The sequence below is a fragment of the Parus major genome, chromosome Z, assembly GCF_001522545.3.
Source record: "Parus major isolate Abel chromosome Z, Parus_major1.1, whole genome shotgun sequence".
NCBI classification, from domain to species: Eukaryota; Metazoa; Chordata; class Aves; order Passeriformes; family Paridae; genus Parus; species Parus major.
This window is the reverse complement of record NC_031799.1, coordinates 32778446-32800742: the sequence shown is the minus strand read 5'-3', so window position 1 is coordinate 32800742 and position 22297 is coordinate 32778446. Positions and strand designations below refer to the sequence as shown.

The window sequence follows — 22297 nt, the reverse complement described above, 5'->3', positions numbered from 1 at the left end:
ACATGATCCTGCAGTTGCAGGCTGCAACATTATTGTATTATGTTTGGCTCCTGATCCGTACTAATCCTTTAGTTCTTGTATTAAGGACTCCTTTCCTAGTTATTCTGCATTCAGCATTGTCAATAGTAACTATATAGGCTTAATACACTATCCTTACTCAATTTTGTTGTTTTGTTTTTTTTACAATTCAGCCACCCACCTTTGGATTTTAGACTTCTTTCTCAAGACATGCACAATTTTCCCAGACTTTATCAGTAACTTTTATGTGGGCACTGCTGAGCAACTAAACAGAAGGTGACCCAGGAGGGACTTTCTGCTGAGGTCCACTTGACACCTTCTTCTAATTTTATAATGGATCACCTAGAACAGCTCAGGAACAGCTATCCAAACAATTTTACACAAATCCACAGACAGAATTTCCATCAAACACAGATTTTCTATCACTTTTATAATAATGTCCTGCCAAACCATGCTAGAATGCTTATGTGTCAAAATCTAATAGTACAGTTTCTTCTATAGCCACAGTGACAGCAAATAGCCTGCTGTAGAAGAAAACTAAATTAGGTAGACACAACTTGTTTTTAACCAACACCTACTCACCTCCTCCCTACATGCTGGAAGTTTACAAACAGGTTTTTATGGTTCCCGAGTTTGTGGCACGGAAGTCACCTCCTTCAAACTGCAGTCTTTCTCAGCTTGCACTGTGTTTAACTGACAGCCTGAAGTATAGCAATACAAAACATTGCCAACCAACCTCTCGGGGGAGTTTCTGCCTTGTAAGTTTGGAGCAAAATGTTGATCTCTGTGTGTCACACAAGTAATTCCTCTATCTCTGGAACAGAAGCATGAGAAATCCCTTCCATGTGTAAGGAGCTCTGGATGCTGTAACTGGTACAAGCCACAGGGAAAGCAAATCCAGAACCTGAGCACTGGTTTGATTTCCTTCCTGGGTAAGTTTGCTATTATCTTAACAATAGCTTGTTTCAGAGGCCTGGCTTTTCTACTTGACCATCTTTTGCACAGTTTGTAGAAAATTACCTCCAAGGCTCTTGCCTCTGTAAGATTTGGATAAAATAAGCATGGAGCTCTGAAGCTATCAGGGAAATGCAGTGGTATGATGACGCTCCTCTTGTTTCCATGGGAAACCATGTCCATAAATTCCAGATAAGAGCAGACTGAGTGACACAACAATGTATGAGCCAACCCACCAGCTGTTTTTGAATTTTTAGCAGCTACAGACATTAATTCTGAGTGAGTAACATTCTTGAATTATAGCTATGCCTTCACACAACAGCTATTTCCGGCTTGATTATAATTGCTTATGAAGATCCGTGAATGTCTCAAAAATGGTCTTTTACATGAAGTGAGAGGAACCATGGTAAAAGGGAAGCAGGAGGGGAAGGACAGGTGCAAGGCTACTATGTAGCCACAATCTCACTCCCTTAAATTGAAGTGCAGTCTTAGATAACATACACTGAAGATCCCCACTTTGCTCTCCCAGATGTACTCACTCTGACCCAGTTTTTTCTATTTGTGGAAATACAGGCAACTCATGTTAAACCATTTCTTGCTACTTGTCTTTGTTGATTCACAGGCTTGCAGTTTTCAAGTATTTGTTCTAATCACAAAAACCAGTTTGATATGCAAAGTAATCACTATCTCACTATTAGTTAATGGTCTCAAATCTAATGCAGTCTCCCTCCTCCTGAGAGTCAGAATTACTGATAACTCTGTAAGGAAAAAAATTATCCTCATAGTTCAAGACATTATACTGGCAGCTGCATTGTTCTCTGCAAACATGATGTATGAAAAAACAAACAATATTTACTCCAAATACAGTTTAATGCTGCAAATTACATATTTTCCACAAACATTTGGTATACAAACTTAAATGGAGATAGAAGAAACCCCCAACCCCACACCACTCCTTACACATTGCTTCTTGAGTTGTTAATGACTGTGAATTGAACCACCACTGAAAAATAAGCATCCTTTCTTGAAAAACCTGAAGTTTAACATTAAAGGAATGATGGATATCACATGTCAATATTTACAATACACTCACAGTATTGCATCCCACTAAACAGACTAAAATACTAACTAAACCTAAGCACTAGGAACTAAATCACTTCCTGCTGGCAGTAAAGAAAGCATTCTGGGGCTTTAAAACCTGCAGGCACATATAAATCACTTTATACAGCATGTAATGTAATACAGCTCCTTGTGCATTCTCTATCAATCTGTATGATCCAGTGCACAAACCCTTCCATATGCCAATCATATACTTCTTTGGGTACTAATATTATTATTAGTGTAGCTGCAATCTGTAAAACTGTGAATCTTGTAAAAAAATGCAATTTTATTTTTTTAAATTAGTGTAGCTATTTTTGGTTATATAAGTTAATACTAATTTAATGTAAAGTGCAATAACTAAATCTAAAAGTGGTAAGCTGCTGCTACAGTGGAATACACCAAGTTTTACAGTGAAGCTTTGAACACATAGCAATCTTTGTTCACAAAATCTCCCACAAAGGGTAAAAAAGAGATTAGATAATAAAAATACAGGACATGATTCTTGGCCTGTTATCTGCATTAATTTACTTCTTCAACAGCTGAATGCCCTTCTGAGATTTTTTAAATTACAAAATTACTTCCTTGTGAGCAGTCAGACTCTGCAGAGTAAAAGACAGCAACTGACAGCAGATTAACTAGAGCCCTGTGAGTCAGAGGTTCCTTTTAAGCAAAATATTAAGTAGAAAGGCTCCAGTCATTTTGAATAGTACATTATGTCTGCAGTTATTAACTTCCCAAGCAATACTGAAAATAACTTATTTATCATAACATAATAATTTAGCAAACACTATCAAAAAGTCTTACTCAAAGTAGGACCATGTTAGGCATCAGAAAACTTAGCTGGGTTCCAGCCAGCAATCCTATCTTTATAAGGATCTAATAATAGAACTTTTAATACCTGAGAAGTGTCTGAAGCTGAGCATTTCATAATTGGGGGGAGAGGAAGGAAAAGGAAAAAAATAGCTGTGTTTCAAAGAGTAACAAACATCACCACATAAATTTTCACAAACAGATTTCATAAAAAATTTTATCACTGTGTGCCAAAAAATAGATGTTTCAAATCTACTAGCAAGTGGTATAAATATGTACTATTCCATTGGAAGGCTTTATGCTGCTTTTATGATTTGGCAGTCATCTGACAGTAGTCTACTCACCCATTTTGAAGGTCTCAAAAAAAAAGTCGTATCTCCCACTAACAATTTGCTACAAGAGTATCAGTATACAACTGATACTCTTCTTGCTTTCTAAGCATAAATTTTAATATGAAAGTTTAAAAGGTTTTTAAACTCTTGAAAATTAATTCAGCCCAAAGTTCTTGCTAAAAGCCACTTTCATAGAGATTATACTGTATAGAGTACATTTTTGCATTGATAAAAAACAAGTACGACATGAGACGTGTAGGTAAAAGAGAAAATCATATTTCATGGTCAAATACTAAAAAAGGAAATGACACTTATTAATAAAAGTGTACATTCAAAGCCTTATCCCACTTAGAGGTCTGATATTAGAGTTCTGAGGAATGTGAGTAGACCCTTCTTTCTCCAAAACTGCAGCTGTTAGCAGCTACAATTGCTCATACTTGAAAAACATGACTGGAATTTGCACAATTTTTTTAAACAGGCCTTGTATTAATTGCTTGCAAGAACTACAGCCATTTCTGAACCTCCACACCAATAACCTTAAAACTGAATGGACCTAAAACATCCTTTGTCTTTACAAAATGAACTGAAAACACCCAGAAAAATCAGAATCTTTTGCAAGAATGCAAGACTCAATATCACATTTCATTGCTCACTGAAATCTAGGTCTTCAGCCTGGTTTTTAAGCAGTTATTTACTTTTTTCCTAAGTATAACCAGCAGAGCACTGGACTATTTTTTACATCACTTTGCAATGCACTGGTGAGAAGACAGCTCTTAAATTAGACATGCAGCTAGGCACCTATGCGTTTTTATAGTGTAATCACACTGCCAATCAATGCTGACCTGAGATCTTACTGAAGGTAATGTCCACAATTCTGTGAGCACTTCAATGCCAAATTCAAGACCAAACATGTCTCAAGAGGTAGAGAGGGATTTCTGTGACATTTCTGCAAGAAGGAAATATGCAGCATATAAGTATTCACAGGACAGTGGAAATACAATAAAATCCTTGAACTCTTACCTAGTTTTAAGGACTTCTGTCAGCTCCCTCTGCATTTACACTGCCTAATTGCACTTACAGAGTAATCCAGCTGCAAACTGCAGCTTCATCTCCTGTTGTTCTTGGGAAAGCAACCCTGTATTCTGTGATCCAAAGTGATGCACAGCCTGGTGCCACACCAGGCTGGGAATAGCACGGACTTGGAGCACTCTCTTGTGGCCATGTGTAAGTGCAGCAAAATCAGAGCTAAGAAGGACACAGGATGGCATGTAGGCATCTTGGACTGCCTTCTTTTGCAAACAAAGTTACAAAAGAAGTGGATCAAGCACCAAAGGTGACCTACTACAAAAAGATCATTCCTTGATCCTGGTATTTGAAAAGAGCTTTTATCAAGAGAAATGCTACATCAAAAACACAGTGCAAAAAACAAAGAAGCCATTTTGTTACTTTAGTGCTCAAGTGCCCCCATGTTCTTGCTTCCTCTCTCTTCTTCAGAGAGGAATGAACACACTTCCGTTCTCTTCCTATGATACTTGAAGTGCTGCCTATCTTAGGAAGAAGAGAAAATACAACACTAGTAACTTATCATTATATAAATATTGTCTTTGCTGGAATGTAAGTCAAAAATCCATCCCCATTCCATGGCTTCCAACTTCATGTAATCTTCACAGATGTTTTTTTGTGTGCGCAGAGGAGAGTGACATAGGGAACTCCAATGAATGCCCACCTTTCACTGGGCCAGAACTTTATGACAGGGCCCTGCTCAGGGATCTCAGAGGCAGCATCGAAGTAAGCAAAGCAGACACATCCCAGATATGCCGCAAGACAAATCAAAATGTGCCTGAGAAAAGCCGGCAAGAAAAAAAAAAAAAAAAAAAAAAGAAGGAAGAAAAAGAATCAGTAATATAAATTCAGTAAAGCAATCAACTGTATCATCATACTTTACAAGCAGTCTGTCCTTCACCATCTTATCACAAGCCACCCATAGCATTGCTGTCTGTCCATTGCATGGAGGCAAAGAATATAGAGTGCAAGGAAAACTACAAAACTGTAGTTTATCCCTGGTCTAAACAGACTCCAACTTTTTGGCTTCTCTACACCTGTCAGGTATGTGCAGAAATCTGATATGGCACCTCAAATAAGTAACAATGATTTGCTGAGTGGTAAGAGAAAAGGGATCAAAGCCCTCCACTGCTCCTCCACTTCACCATCTTTAATTAATCACTAATCCTCATTCATCATGAGGATTACAATCATTATCAATGTCAGTTTAAGTTTTAATAGTCACAGCTATTGTTTTTAGTAACCAGTATGGCAAGGAATTCTGTTACAATTAATGAACCTAGTGGCTTAAGACAATTAGGCCTAAGAGATTCCTAAATCCACCACCCTGAGTAGCACAGGACTTGTTATGGGCTTATAAAATCTTACCATTAATTCTGTCTAGAACTAACCAGAAATAGCCATCAAGCAGCACAGAAGGGTAATGTGATGAGGATGGATCACATTTGAATTAAATTCTGGACTTTATACACAACACTTACCATACACAGTGCAAATAGGGAAAGTTAAATGAGGACCAGATCTCACAAAACACTTTGTCACTGATCCAGCAGAAAAGTGCTAGCATCCACCAAAGACCCGAAAAGAGACCCAGTTTGTATACACGCAGGTTTTCACACCTAAGGAGAAAAACATAAATAGTTATAAAACATTGCCAGACACATAGCATTATAATGACTCCACTATAAATGTCCTTAACAGATGAACTTCATTTACAGTAAGTCTGGCTCTAAAGCAAGGCAGAGGTGAGGCAACAAAACAAACCTTTTTATCAGTAGCTGTATTTTGGGTATAATCTTAAATATCAGTGTACCAATGGTGGGTAATCAAATTATTCCTATACCTAGGGAGGGGTGTAATTAGTGATTAAACAACTAGCCATGCAGCAAATGCTCAGATTTGTTTGTATTTTTTACTGTATAAAGACTTCTGTTAATGCTAAGGCATTTATATTCCTCAGTGAGAGGTGCTACTGTTCCCAACAGCACTAAACCACATACCTAAGCAGATACGCATATGAATCAATTTTGTTTATGTGACGGATAAAACAACATCACTGAGATGAGTACTTGTGTGTTCTGACAAAGGAAAGGGTGTGTGTACTAAGAATATGAGGCTTTCCTGGACATGTCTGAAGAAGATAAATATGCAACTGCATCCCATTAAAGATAAGAGGTTTGGCCTCAAACTTAAGAGCTCCTTTAGTCAGGACCTGACTACCTGAATACCAAGAGAAAAAGGCATTTTACCCTGCATGGTTCAAAGAATTCAAGGTCGCAAAGGAAAACTGAAGACTTACTTACCCAGTGCAAGATCTACCATAACAATGGTACAGACTATAATGACAGGTTGGCTCAGTACCACCATCACTGGAAATTACTTTTATAAACTTAAGTCTACATATTGTAGGGCACTCTGCAAAGAACTACTTTAAGGCAGAAAGATCACACCAAGAAGAGCACAGCCTGCTGATCTCTCCAATACTCCTGGGTTTTCTGAGATCATGATCCACCCATCAGTTTCTTCAGTAACTGTGCTTCAGACGGGGTGAGGACATACTTGCTGAGGAAGCAGGGGACTGCAAAGCCAAAGCTTTTACCACAATGAAGAGATGTAATGCAAATACCACCATGGACATGTAGCTTTTCTTTTATTTCTCAACAGACATGGACAATGAATGATAAGAACTAAAACAGAAGTTGTTAGCTGAAGGTCTAAAAGACAAATTCATGCTGCCCTGATCCTGTAGTACTCTATTCTGAAAGAAACTGAATCACACAGATCTTGCATTTCTATTTCCCCTTTCGTCTACACAATACACAATGTTCTCTGTTTAACAAAAAACAGTTATTCAAATATCAGCATTTTTGCAAACACTTGTGAGCTCTGGTCTTTGCTGGAGCTTCCAGTCTCTTAAATTTGCTATTTAAGGGACACTTAAATACCAGTATTAAAAATTCCAGCAGCATTATCTTCTAATGTCTTGAAACCCCCAAAAAAGCACTACAGGTTTTCTTCAAACCAGTGCAATGTTGATTGATTGAATTTTACAGTGGTATCTCCCTTTCTAGCCTAAGGAGTATTTTAAACTTTCAATTAGCTTAACCTTCTAGTCAAGGGGATAAAGGAACCTGCGATAATGAAGAAAGGCTCCCCCCCAGTCAGATTTCTAGTAGAAGAATCAAATAATAATGGTCAGACCAGAAACAAGGGTAAACCTTCACTGTTCAAAGCTCAGAAGTCAGCTGAGCAACAACATTCTAGCATCTATCTGCACATGGAAGAAGTTATATTCGTGATGGTAACTCTCTAAACAGCTACTAATTTGATGGCATTATAATCTCAAGGGTTTGGACTAGGAAAAACAAAGGATACACATCCATCTTCCCATTGATACCATCTTCTAGTAGAGCTTTTTCTTTTTTTTTCTAAGTAACACAGGAATGGATTTGTTGTGACAAAAGTGAGAATGAAGTTTAACAATTTCTTTGTCTTTCAAGGACACTTGACTGTCATCTTTTGCTCTTCTGATCACCTCCTATCCACAATACTTCCTAGCCATACACTTTACCAGGTCCACATCTAAGAACGTAGTGCTCTTTTGGGACAATGTTATCTCCTCATCAAAGACAAACATTAAGCAGAAAACATTTGTTTGAAAACACAGTGGTTCTGATTCCCCAGAATTCTGTACAAAATTGACACAGCCTAGAATAGGATTAACAACAAGGAATTTTGGTCTAAAATATCAAAAACTTCAGCATGGAACAGAAGCAACTTCTCCTTTCTTCCCCAAATACTTATTTCACAGAAAAATTTCCACTGCAGACTGACAGACTTGGATGTGAAGTCCCCTCCCGGCTATGGTAGCACAGAATGAAAAAATATCAAACCTTTTAAAAAATACTTAATGCTTAGTTTTCCCCCTGCAAAAGGGGATGAGATGACTCCTTACCTCTCACTTTACAAGAATGTAACCCTTCACATTTTGAAAGGATCAGCATAGCTTAAAATGAAAGTTTTTTATTTGCCTTTTAACTTAGAAATTAATCCACAAATATCAGCAGTATTAAACCATCCCAATGCACAAATAGAGAGGGCCCTATGTCACTCCTGGTCTCTTCTTATTCAACAATTGAAAATGAAGGTACATCTGTGTCCTTAATTCTCTCTCTAAAAAAAAAAGACTGGGAAACTCCAGACATTTTAGTAACATATGACTGTCCTAGGGTGACTTTATGGTGCTGGATTTCCTCCCAAATCTGTCCCAAACCAGGAGAATGACCCTGCAGAAAGTTTTAAGAAACAAATACCAGTAGGTATACCAATTCCTAGATTTGAAACAGCATTACTCAAACTCAGGAGACACTACCAATTTGTTCTTTCAAGTTTCGCAGGAGCTCATGCCTGGAAAACTGATACTGAACTCACAGACAATTCACAGACTATCCAATGCCACAACCAGATGTCCCTTTGCTCTCTCAGTAGCTCCTTCGTGCTGTCGTCAAAATGACACACTACCAATATTGTTCCAGTACTGACCTTGTCCACAACTAATTTGTGTGCTTTTTCTAAGTGTCTTTGACCACAGAAATACATGGAAAGATGTCTACTGAGAAGACTCACGAACACCTTTACACAAAACATTGTCTGGAGGGGCTTCCATTGTATAGCAGTGGAAGATCAGGGCAATGTAGCAAACAGAAAAAACTCAACTTTAACAGACACAATCAGATTGAAGACATTTTGCTCTAACTCGTTTTGATGGACATATGCAACATGTAAGAGCAGGTGTAAGTTTTAAAATCTTTCTCAGACACTGGAGAAGGACAAGTTCAAATGCTAGTACTCCTCCGGTCCTTTTCACAGTGAGCGTAGAGATGGAAAAAAAAGTCTCTGGACAGCTTCTGGTATCACTATAACAGAGTAACTGTGTAAAATGTGAAAATTTGTCTCAGGTTCTTCTCTATTTGCATTCTAGTTTTATGATTTCTACAGCCTTGACTAACACCTATCCTCCAAAATGTAGTGATTAACCTTATCTTTGTCAGTCTGACTCCATCATATTTTTCATATCAGATAACAAAGTCATGCAAGACTCACAGTACAACTTTGGGAGTTGGAACATCTTCCACATGTGCTTGGGCCTTGCTTCACATTCCCACTAGCATCCAGACTGCAACCATGCCATCACCTCACCCTTACGCACACTATACAGAAAAAATGCTGTCCATAAAGCGAAACCTGGGCCCTAATTTCACAATAAATAAACAAGTTTGAGTTAAATCAGGTTGCAGAAAGAGGTATGTTGCTAGAACACAGAAAATATGTTACCTACTATAATGTCCTAGGAAAAAGAAATCCTTGTAAAAAATCCTTGTAAAAAAATATCTGAACTGCCAATCAAATTTATATTAGATTTGCTCTTGTATGCAGTAGAAGAATTTCTGATCTGATGTCACAAGCACTAAAGCCAGATCTAGTATATCATCTCACAGTGTTCTAAGGATCTGAGAAGGCAACACTGCCTGCATTCAGAAGAATTCTACTTACCTCTTCAACTCAGCAATGAGCAAAGCTGTGCAGGGAACTCCCAGTGTCATTAGCGAGATGTTGTTAATGGCAGGCTTAATGAAGGCCAGGCAGGTAGTAATTCCAGACAGGACACCCACAGCAGCTTTAAATCGGCTCCTGAATTTATATGGGCAGAAAAACTGTTTTTGATTCAAAACTTTAAATTACTAAACCCAGAAATTTCAACGTTATCTTAATAATGTAACAAAATTTAGGTCTACCTCTTCACACAGCACTGTACTTTCCTCAGAAATGTTCTGTCTCATCATTCTTCAAGCTTGTAACATGGATTTTTAGAATACTTTCTTATTGCTAATGCCCTAACTTCTAGAGTTTTGTTACAGTCTGCTTTATTTTCCTTTATCTCTTTAGAGCTTTCAAAGATACTGAAAATGACATGCTAAGTTAAAACATTTCCTTAATCAAATTCAAAAGGTAAGAAATTCCCAGACTTTTTTATAAGACTAAGATTTGGTATATTCTTAGCAAATACAAAATCACTATTGTGCCCTATGTAGACAGCCTGACAACTTTTAAATTAAATATATGTTAACTGTTGTTTAAACTTCAGGTTTGCAATTCAAACAATCCACATTCAGTCCTATGGCTGGGCTATGGCAGGAAGAGGATCACTGCACTGCCTTTTAATTACTGGACCATAGCCTTTTAAAACAATTGTTGTCCAAGGATGGCCTTCAATGTTTGAAGTAGGGTCTCAATATATTTGCACAGTAACATTCCATGGCCACAAATGTCATTACCTTCACCTAGGCTCATTCCATTTGCCTTTTGCTTTAAAGTGTTTCTTGCTGCTGGAAAGCAACAAGTTACTTAAGTAGGAAGTTCTGATCTGACATGAATGTCTTAATGAACAAATACATCACAAATTTGTCATCATAGATAATAACATTTTTCAGTAGCATTGAAAATTCAAAGTGTGATGAGGATGAAGAAAGGGAAGAGTACAGCTGTGAGCACACAATAGACACAATACTAGAGGATTAGTCAGGCAAAGCAAAAAATTTAAAAGTATTAACTAAACATGTTCAAGGTTAAGGTTTTGTCTTGGATTACAATATAAGGTATGTGTTCTATCATCACCTATAGCTCCTTCTGATGAGCTGTTTAATGGTCAGTCATTTGCAGCAGCTACCCAATGCACACTCAACCTAAAGCAGAGCCATCTCTGCTCACAGGCCATCAAGGATTCCCCAGAATGAGTCAAAGAATTTGTGAGATGCCCCACCCTGGGGAGAGGTACCTAACATTCCTACCTGTATATAATATGGGACCTGGGATACCACGATACCACCACTGGATTCCCAGAGGACAAGAGCTCTCAATAACCACAACTGCAACTCCAGAGAAGGACTAGACCTTTCTACAGGATCACTGCTTCGACAAGACCACATCCATCACTCCAATGGGACTGCTGCCACCACCCTGACCAACAGGGTGTCTAGGCATATTCTGACTTTGTCAGTTTAAGTTTAAGTTTAAGATTTCTGTACTATTGCCTTCACTGCAAATTTTTCCTGCCAAATTGTAAGTCTGACTTGGAATGGCTCTGAGAGTATTTGTGTGGAGTTAATTCCTTCTGCTGGTTTGCCTTCAAATCAACACAGGTTCATTGCCCAGTGTCTGCACACTTCAGAAAGGAATCAAGATCTTCCCTAAAAAGTAACTGTCTTGACACATTCTCTGAGAAGTGGAAGGATACACTAGGAACTTTATTCTCAGTATTTACAGTTTTAACACAAAGTTAAACAGAAACAGTATTTCACCCCAAAAGTGTTGTTATTCCTTTAGAACCCAACAGTTTAACATCTTGATCCATACTATGAACCTACCCTGCAATATCAGAAGACACTAATGGACAAAATGGAACCTCTAGGCTTCTGGGGGCTCATTTACAGGATTTACATAAACTACACATAAATTAAGCACTCTGAATTCTTCACTCGAACTGGACATCTAAGAGTCACACTATAAACCAAAAGACACCAGTAAAGCTTGTTGACAATGTTCTATAATAACACTGTTGTAATAAGCAGAATTACTAAATTTACACCAATGCAACAAAGCCATTAAACCACACAGAATGACAGAACATGCTGAGTTGGAAGGCACCCACAAGGATCAACATCTCAAATTTCTAACCCTGCACATCACTATCCCCAAGAGTCACACTATGCGCCTGAGAGCAGTCTGAACGCTTCTTCAGCTCTGTCAGGCTGGTGCTGTAACCACTGCCCTGGGAGCTGTTCTGGTTTCCAACCACCCTCTGGGTGAAGAATCTTTCTCTAACACCCAACATAAACCACCCCTGACTCAGCTTCAGGTCATTCCCTCAGATCCTGTCACTGGTCAGCACAGAGAAGAGACTGGTTCCTGCCCCTTCCTTTCCCCTCATTAGGGTGTTGGAAGACTGCAGTGAGGTCTCCCCTCAGTCTCCTCTTCACCAAAATGAACAAACCAAGTGATCTCAGCCACTTCTCATACAGTTTCCCCTCCAGATCCTTCACCATCCTCCTCTTCCTCCTTTGGATACTCTCTACTCTCATCTAGTTGGATGTACTTCTGATATGGCACAACCCAGAACTGCCCCCAGCGCTGGAGGTGAGGCTGCCCCAGCTCAGAGCAGAGCAGGACAATCCCCTCCCTTGCCCCACTGGTGATGCTGTGCCCGATGCCCCCCAGGACAGGGTTGGCCCTCCTGGCTATCAGGGCACTGCTGGCTCATGTTCAGCTTTCAATTGACCAGGACCCCCAGGTCCCTTTTCATGCACTGCTTTCCAGCATCTCATTTCCCAGTCTCTCCAAACATCCAGGGTTGCCCCATCCCAGAATCCAGCAATTTCCCTTGCTGAACCCAGGATCGTGACTGCTGTCATTTGTGGAGGCCTCTCTGCCCTCAAGGGACTTAACAGCTCCTCCCAATTTTGTGTGGTCATTAAACTTAGTATTCCTTCCAGTCCTGTGTCCAAGTGTGGGTAATCCATGAAGACATTGAAGAGAAGTGGGCCATGCACATAGGCTGTATACAGTAATTAAAGGTACACTCTACCCAGTGCAAGTTATTCTGAGGTATAGTCAGTCTAGGTACCAAACTTTTCTCCATGCATTAGCAACTTCTAATCTGGCATACTGTCCAGAAACAAACATACAAACCCCCTAACAATCAAACTAAGAAACTCAAAAAATTCCTGCAGAGAGTAACAGTGAAAGAGGGCAAAAGGCAGCAGTCTTAGCAATCTTCAGAGAGAACAACACTGATGCTGCAATTCAAGCCTTTCCATTACCTCAACCTCTTTACTGCATAAAAGAACAACACAATCATTTTATGGGGGACAAACCACAACCAAATGATTTAAACTGGCTATAATGTATTTTTTTAAACCTACAAGGGAAAGAAAAAAATCCCTTTACAACAATAAGTTTCTAAAGAAACACTTCATTTTGGAATACCTAAACACCATCCTTGACCATTGTTTTAAAAATTCAGATGAACAATCAACTGACTTCCATAGGTTCACTTGTATGTACTCTTCAGCATATACAAAAGGAAGACTGAAAGATGGCTTCTCCTACATTAGCTGTAAGTTATATAATAGTCCCCCATAGAATTGACCAGAACAGACAATCACAGAAGCAAGTAATCTCATCTCATCACCTAAAGTTACAGGACACAAATCCCATTCTCAGCAACTGCTGACTCCAGAATTCTGAACAAAATGATTGAGATACATGCAACTGAAAGAGAGTGGATTATGAAAAAATAGCAATGATAGTGGTAAGGCTGATAACTTGGTGCCATTATGTGCAGGTTTAGGTGTTAGCACAAGAAGTTCCAAAAAACATGAAAGTGTACATGTATCATTTTATGATTACCTGTCATTTCGAAAAACTCTAGGCAGGTATCTCCTAGGGAACCACATGGCAAGAGCACACATCAGAACCCAGAGAATAGCCAGCTCATCCAGCATCTGGCCTAAAAAACTGAGGGTGGCGTGAAAATAAACAGATCCAATTCCTGGAAGAATGAATCAAGAGACAGTATTATGAACAGCTGCAGTACCGTAATAGACTGAAACTCCCTGCTGCTTATGCTCAGAACTTCACAGGAAATGGTAGCTACCATTTGATCTAGAAAAGGTTATAAAAACCACCAACTTTACTAAGAGGCAATCCAAGTCATCATATCCTTGTTAATAATGAAGAAAAGTACACTACAAAAGTAGCAGCTAAAAATGACAGCTCCTACTAGAAAAGATGTACATGAAGAAACATCAGGTGGAAAAGTGCAAAGCAAAACAAATTCAGAAATGAATGCCAAATGCTGCTTCGGAATTTTCTCAATAGCACAAGAATGGGTAAGACAAAGAAAAAAAGCAGCATCTGATGACTAGTCCACGATACAGATTTACAGGTGGAAATTGTCACACTACTCCAGAGGGCTCTGATTATCCCCTTGACGTGCCTCCAGGAATGAATAAACTTCAGAATCTCACATCTACATCTTTGTGCTTCTCAGTACAATGAAAACCCTATTCCTCTCTTGAGTTGCCCTGGCATTTCAGCTCTCATTTAAGCAAAGAAGGTCAGCACTGCTTACTGACTGAGTAAACCCAAGTGTAAAATGTCTTGTGGTTCTTTTTTTTAGGGTTGAGATTAATGAGCAAGAGACAGTATTCCTGTTTGGAATCACAGATGTTTATTATTTTTTATCTATGTTACATTTTCACAAACTGTGAGTCTTTTAACACACTAAGCTAACAAACTAAAAGTGGAGCCTTAGATCTTTTTCTACAAGGTTTTTTAAGTGTAAACCACTCAATTATAAAATGCTAACTAATTTATTTTTACTTTTAACTCAATAACTAAATACCTGTCTTCCACACTGCAGACTATTCTACTCTATTACACAATATCACCCAAACCCATGAAGGTGAAAAAGCAAGACAAGCTTATGCCCTAAGTCTTTCATCTTGCTACATATGTATTACTGTATCTCAAAACTTTAAATTTTCTACTATGTGATATAACACACTTTTATTTAAACTACATACTCACATTTTTAGCTCTACCATTTAATTTTGGAAGGTTTTTCTATGGCTTCAGGTTAAACACAGTGTTCTCTTGTGGGTTAGTGTCTGTTAGCACAGAAAGCCTGAAATTCTTTGTGGCTGGGGTTCTAACACCCAAACACATAAAAAAAGAAAGTATGCAAGGAAGGATTGGAAGGGAACAGAACTATGGTCAAAGTTCCCACCAAACTGAGTTTGAAAAGGCATTTTCCCTACAGAAACTATGGCTGCTTTGGCTTTAAGCAAGTACAAGCAAATTCTTCCACAGATGTCAGGATTGCTTTGTTTTAAAAAACAGTTAAGTACAAGTAGGAAAAACTGATGTCCTCTCTCAGTTCACACATGAATTGGCAAACACAGAGTAATCAACTTACCAACCACGACTAGCAGAATCCATATTAAATATATTCCACTGTTGAAGCAGATTGCATACTGACGGAACAAGCACATACATATGGGCGGTAAAACGAAAAACAAGACGTTGCTTATCTAGGAGAAAAAAAAACAAACAGTCTCACAAAGACAGAAAATAAACAAATCTTAAATATCCACAGGCTTTCTATAATAACATTTTAGCATTCAGTGAAGCCCCAGCTCAACAAATTATGACATCTATGTTTCTGCCTATGCTCTAGCTATTTGCAAAAGCATCAACTTGTTTTGTTTAACATTATTAAGTTAGTAACAGCATAAAAACTTTCAGCAATGTAAAATGTAGCTAGTTAATTCAAGTCAATTCGCAAAGGAATTTTATTGAGAACCTACATTCAAGACTGGCAATTCAGAAAGTGTACAAGATTAAGCTATTGAGAGCAGTGACCTGCCCTCTCAATGGCTATCAAGCCTAACATGGAAAAAGCACTAGAAGCATTAGGCAGAGCTAGACAAGCTTTCTGGAAGTCAATTTACTGAGCAATAGTTGCTGTCTGGAAGGGCTGAAATATGCTAGGCTAAAAGAGTTAGAACCCTTTTTGTGCAGGGTAAAGAGAGCCTAGAGTTTTTACATTTCAATTTATTCCCTTGGTTCTCCACTACAAAACATGATTGATAACTAGTCATAGGAAGGTGGAAAGGCTATAATTCAGATCACTGGTAGGGTTTTTTTAAATGTGTATGTATGATTTGAATGAAGGCATGTTTTCTGTTTTTTCTTGCTTACAAACAGCCTAAAGTATGATTCTGTAGATATTGAAAGCACTTTACTATAAATTAGCAGGAACTGTCATTGTAGTAATGATCACTTGGTTCTTTCCAGGAGCTGCCAGTGCTGAGGGCCAGCCACTGCACAGTAACTGAGAAGTTATAAAAACACTATGTTGCTGCTTCACAATGGGCCAAAGGACAGGAGGGGTGTCCAGCCTCCACTTTTTAATGTTTTCCTGCTTAGCCCAAGCACAAGAGAAAATCACACCCAGCAATACTACTCTGAAGCTAATGTAGAAAACTACTCTGGGTCAAGAACATTCCATTGGAACAGACTGTCTCTTCACAGAGACTTACAAATTTGTACCTACAATAATGAAAATTCAGTGCAGAAATAATTCAAGAATAATGTAGGAATTTTTTCATTCAGCTGCTGTTGTCAACCTCTTAACATGATCTGAGAAAAGATTTTAAGAGGCAGATCAAGTTTTAACTCATGTAAAGCAACTTATACATTCAACAAAACAGGTTCACCTGAGCAACTCTCATTCACAAAAAAACCCACCCGGTCTCCATGCAGCAGAGACTGTCAGCAAAGTTTTGAATACGGTCATGGACCAGGATCCCAGTGCCTGATGTGTTGGTACATACACAGAACAGGAAGCATTTGCTTTCCTCACTCCAAAGCAGGTAGGAAGCATATACAGCAACAGCAGGGATGATGGAATATGAACAAGTCCTCTGGGGGTGTGGGAATGCTCTCTATGCATTTTAGGCTTTTATACACCTTGAGGCCACAGGGAATTGTCAAGGAGTGAAAATAGGTGGTTACAAACCAAGTGGTTTGGAAGTAAACTTTTCCATCTCTACAGCTGAAACTGACCAATGAAGAAAATCAGATCAGGTGAATACAGACTATCAAAATTTGGCTAGAAAGTTCTTATTCCACCTAGGAACAAGATGATAAAGGACACACTAGATCTACTTTCCACAGCTGTAGCAATGTAGATTTATACAAGTGATTAGCCAACAAGGGAGCACTTCTGTGCTATGGTAGTGCTTCTCTGGCAGTGAACTCCCACTCATGCTAAGGTCCTGTCTGCAAATGCAAGAAATCCCTTGCAAACTGGAGCCTGAGCATGACTTACACTCTTTGTGTGGCCATCAGGAGGATTTCCTAACATCTCAGAAGCTGAAATAACTGAAGTACTAAAAATTTCAATATTAAAGTATTGCTTCAGAAAGTATGGCTGCAGAAAGTACGCTGCATGTGCATTTTTTATGTTATTACACAATTAGCCCCCATGATTTGGTAATGTAGAATTCAAATACTTTGATAGTTATGATAAGTGCAAAAATTTACATCAGTAGTACATAAGATTTCTGCATCTGCAAAAGGCAATAATTAAATGTTACAGTTCGGGAAAATAGGCAAATAGCCCATCAGTAATATTCCATTCTTTTGGCTTCATGCAATTCTGGACCTTTAGTTTTAATTTTCAGCTAATTAATTATATTATAGAAATTCATGACATAGGCCCATAGGACACAGAGAATGGGCTTGCATAGATCATGATCATGCAACTTCACTCACATCTGTGTGAAGTCTTGACACAGTTTGTTTCTGCAGTTGTACCAAAGCTCATGTGTTTGTCACTATTGGTTACATCTCCCAGAGAGCACCTGCAGCATTCAACTACCACAGAAACCTACTGCACCATGTCTTCCTGAGCAGAAAGCAAAACTGGACTAAAGCAACTCCCAGTAACATCAGAGATTGTGTATTCTCCATATCCTAGTACCTAAACTCACATTCACATACACTAAAACTCTTCAGTGGTAAAAAAAGATGCTGTAGGGAGAGCACAAGCATTGTGTCACACTCTTGAGATTGCCTCTTAACTTTTTAAAACTTTTATTTCCATGCCACTAGGGGACAAAAGAAGAAGAATAAAACCCTGGCAATTCCCTTCATAAATGGAAATTACAATAACTACATGCAACATATTGAATTGCTAGGTATTGACTTTCCCAGCCAACAGGAAAAAAAAAATACTCTCTTCAGGTATTTAAAACATAAGCAGCATCTTTTATTTTGTAAATACCTCTTCAAAGGAAAGATTATTTTGATCACATGGAGGCATTTGTTATGGTCTGACGTAGGGTTACACCACATCAGCACACATTTATTAATTTCAGAAGAAAAAAAAAGAAAAAAATAGTGTTTTTTTAAAGCTATTCCTTCAATCTGAGCTACAGAGTGTTTTGTGGCCTCTTTACTGAAAAAGTGTAAGACCTGAATCACTTTAGCTAGACAAAAGTCATGTTACCTCTAGCCTGTGTTTGTTTTAGAAAATTAGTCTGATCAATTTAGAGAATACCTCTGAACAGATTTTTCCTACTGATTTAATCTCAACTAAATCAGTTGAGTGCTTTGGTTTAAGTCCCACCAGAATAAATAATTATTTTTTTAAAAAATATGTTTCAGATAAGCTGCTACAGCTTTGTGCTTTCATGAATATTGTGTGAGGCCTCAACCACACCTCTGACCTCAGCTATGGCAGTGTAAACTGCGGATTAACAAGGTATTAATCTAAAGCTTAATGACCCAGATGCCAGATTCAGGTCTGCTGGAGAGTGCTTCCTAGCTCTTCAAGAGTTTGAATCAATCAGAACAAACTCTCCCTAGAAGGAATAAAATTTAGATGCCACCTAAGGAACTTTTAGAGTAGGGCCAAAACTTCATAACTGTCCTGTAAGGATCTGGTTTTTTTGAGGACACAGTTGCATAACCCTTTTGATCCACTGCAATACAGTGTTTTTTCAGAAGTTCCTAATACAGAACTCAAGTCCTAACAATGATTTGGGATAACTGAAGAGAGCCTAAACATGACTACCCTCAACATTGCCTCTTCTTTTGACTCCCCTTTCACTGTACAGCTTAGATCTGTATACAGCTGCCACGACACAGCAGGCTTTAGGGCAAACTTCTGTGTCTGTCTACCTGTCTGAAGCCTCAGTTATTCATCTGGACACAAGTGTATCTTCTAGCATTTTGGCAAGCTTCTATACTACTGCTAATCAGCTCAGTACAGTGTTGTGATTTAATCCCACCCAGCAACTAAGCAATAACTAGCTGTTTGCCCACTCCCTTCACAGCAGGATGGGAGAGAAAATCAGAAAGGTAAATGTGAGAGAACTTGTGGGGGTTAAAATAATAACAGTTCAATAGGGAAAACATGAGCTGTTCACACAAGCAAAGTGAAAGAAGGGATTCATTCAGCACTCCCCATGGACAGGCATATGTTCCCCATCTCCAGAAAAGCAGGCCCCCATCACACAGAAGAGTGACTTGAGAAGACAAACACCACCACCCTAAAGGCCTCAACTGCTTCCTTCTCCTTCCTGCAGCCCTACATGCTGATCATGACACCATACCTATAGCCTGGGAAATCCACTGAGTCAGCTGGAATTAGCTGTCCCAGCTGTGTCCCCTCCAAAAGTTTTCTGCATCCCCAGCCCACTTGTTAATTGGGTGGGGTGAGAAGCAGAAAAGGCTTGAATAAGCCCTGCTTAGAAATAATGAAGACGCACCTGAGTTATTAATACTGTTTCCAACACAAAACATAACCCCATACCCATTCCTATGAGGATAATTCACTCTACCCCAGACTGAGCCAGCACATACGGAAGAAGGATACCCATCCCCCTGTGTAGCCAGCTACAAATCACATTTGCTGTCTTCGAAAACTTGTTTATCCCAACCTTTTCCTCCCTTTGTTTTTGGTTCTTACACAGTGACATCAGACACACAAAAAAAGCCAACAATTTCCCTCACACATCCTCAAAATTCTTCAGTGGCACAGACCAGCCACCATCTTTAGGACCTTGGTAGCTAAGCACAAGAAAAAAACAAGTTAGCAATGTATACAGTTCACCATAGAATTACTTGCTCTGTATGTGCAGAACCTCCTATGATACAAACTCTTGTAGGGGAAGCCAGACACCTACTTCTTCTTCCACTATGTGTTGTCAGTCAAAAAAACACGGCTTGAAAGGGAAAGAGGATGGAATTTGGGAAAAAAAGCCCTGTACACTTGAAAATATAAAAGAGACAAAGCAGAAGCTCCAGCTCCTCATCTGTGCACACACCACCTCCTATAGAACAGAAAACAGCATTTGCAGGTTTGCTCATAGACAGGTGATTTTCATGGAAGGGTAAACTAACCAAAAGCCCAATGGATTATCTTATTCTAATGGATCTGCTACTGCCATTCTTTACATCAAGAGGATGTCTGGAGCATGGCTCTCTTTCCAAGCTGTGTGGTACAGGGCAGTCTGGCTCTGCTACTGTGGTTGTTTTTTCAAGTTTTCTCCAGCAGCTGAAAGGTACTGGAAAGGTGAGAGAAGACTGGGGGGGAAACCATGACTAACTGGAAGGAAGCAACTATTTATACTAATATAGCAACTAATATATTCCTCTTATCCGATATTCCTCTTCCCTCTCATTCCATTCTTCATTTGCTCTTTTAAACAGATACCTCCTCCTCTTCCAAAAATACACTCCTGACTTCATCCTGCAACCTAAAGGCAGACTCTCCATGAAAGCTTTGCCTTCCTGGAGCCAAACATGTTTGGGAGAAACCCAGTTTTGCCTCCAAACACCAAGGTACTTTTTTACCTTGACCCATCACTGCTGTGCACAACCATCAAGGTGCTGACACCTGTTTGTGCAAATGGGTACTAGACCACGGCAATCTAGCACCAAAAATTCGGTGCTTGGCCACCACAAGTCTCGACAAAGACAAGGACAGGGCCTGCTACACACACTTACCCGTAGCAGTATGACTAGTAAACCTCCCCATTTTACACCTGAAAAACTAGATAAAAATGCCTTATTTTTAAGCACGCCAGCAACCGAAGGAGAAGAAGTCGACAGTCATTGGAGAGCATGCTACAATCCCAAGAAAACCCCGCAGGAGACGGAGCTGGCAGGCAGCAGGGACCTGCCCGCCGCCGCACGCTCGCCCACCCGCAGTCCCCCGGCGACGAGGCGGCCGCCGCTCCCGCTCCACCGGGCACCGCCGCCGTACGCACCGTGTTGTAGAACTCGGCGATGGCGGGCACGATGGTATAGTTGTCCTCGCACCAGTCCACCTCCGAGCTGCCGGCTCTCAGAGGGTCCCACCACAGCAGCGCGCCCATCGCCTCACCCAAACCCACAACCACCCCCCGGCCCTCTGCCCCACAACCAGCCCCACACCAACCCATATCGACCTTCAGCAGCCCCCCAACACTCCTNGACCGCGCCACCGCCCCCGCCTCGCCTCTCCGGCCCGCGCAAGGGGCGGGGCGGCCTCGGGCCGGCCCTCCACGGGCGGAGGTCGCGGGGCTCCGCTCCGCTTGGGCTGCCTGCGCCTGTCCCGAAGGTGCCGGGCGGTGGGACCGCCAGCTCCCCGGCGGGTTTGAGCAGCCAGCTGCTCCACAGGCCCACGCGCGCTTCGCTTGTGCTTAGAGATATCTCACACAGAATCACAGAACTGTTACGTGGAATGGATCTCTGGAGATCATCCAGTCCAACCCCCTTGCCAAGGCAGGGTCACCTAAAGCTGGTGACACAGGAACACGTCCAGGTGGGTTTTGAGTGCCTCCACAGAGGGAGACTCCATAGCTTCCCTGGGCAGCTGTTCCAGTGCTCTGCCACCCTCAGTGTAAAGAAATTCTTCATGTTAAGGTGAAACTCCCTGTGTTTTAGTTTAAGGCCATTACTCTATGCTTTGCCACCGGGCACCAGTGAAAAGAGTCTGGCGCCATCCTCTTGGCACCCACCTTTAAGATGTTTCTATGCTTTGATAAGATTCCCCTCTCAGTCTTCTCCAGACCAAACAGGCCCAGCTCCCAGAGTCTCTCCGCACAAGAGAGATGCTCCAGACCCCTGACCATCCTTGTGGCCCTCCACATTAGTTCCGTGTCTCTTCCCTGCTGCGGAGGCCAGAACTGGACACGAGACACGGTCTCAGTTCCAGCCGTGTTTTGGAGACGAGCGGCCGCTCCCCCACGCCCCTGCTCCCGAGCGCGGAACGTGTTGGACACAGCGCCGGCAGGGAGCCGGGAAGCCCATCCCGGCGGGAGCCGCTCAAAGAACGCGCCTTCCCCTGAGAGCCTGCGAGTCGCGTATTGATAGCGCTTCTTTTTACAAGTGCCAGTGCTCCCAGC

The 22297-nt window shown here is 40.4% G+C and overlaps 1 protein-coding gene across 2 annotated transcripts; it reads right to left on the bottom strand.

Annotated features, from left to right (window-relative positions):
- Positions 1-1823: 1823 nt before the first annotated feature.
- ACER2 (alkaline ceramidase 2) lies at positions 1824-22259 on the bottom strand. 2 transcript variants are annotated; one of them, XM_015652442.1, is made up of 6 exons: positions 21911-22259; positions 15313-15427; positions 13743-13884; positions 9831-9968; positions 5759-5896; positions 1824-5055 (listed from the first exon to the last, which is right to left on the bottom strand). In XM_015652442.1, the coding sequence occupies exons 1-6, from the start codon at positions 22040-22042 to the stop codon at positions 4869-4871; spliced, it is 852 nt and encodes a 283-aa protein (XP_015507928.1). In that variant the 5' UTR covers positions 22043-22259; the 3' UTR covers positions 1824-4868. The 2 variants fall into 2 exon arrangements, with proteins under 2 accessions (XP_015507928.1, XP_015507929.1); XM_015652443.1 differs by lacking the exon at positions 21911-22259 and adding an exon at positions 21179-21286.
- Positions 22260-22297: the final 38 nt, after the last annotated feature.

Coding starts and splice junctions, on each gene's coding strand:
- ACER2 (XM_015652442.1), bottom strand. CDS start 22,042: ATGTGGAGGGCCACAAGGATGGTCAGGGGTCTGGAGCATCTCTCTTGT. Junction 5,897..9,830: donor CTCATTGCTGAGTTGAAGAG/GTAAGTAGAATT, acceptor TTTTCTCCTTAG/GTGTGAAAACCTGCGTGTAT. Junction 5,056..5,758: donor CCCTATTTGCACTGTGTATG/GTAAGTGTTGTG, acceptor GGCTTTTCTCAG/GCACATTTTGATTTGTCTTG.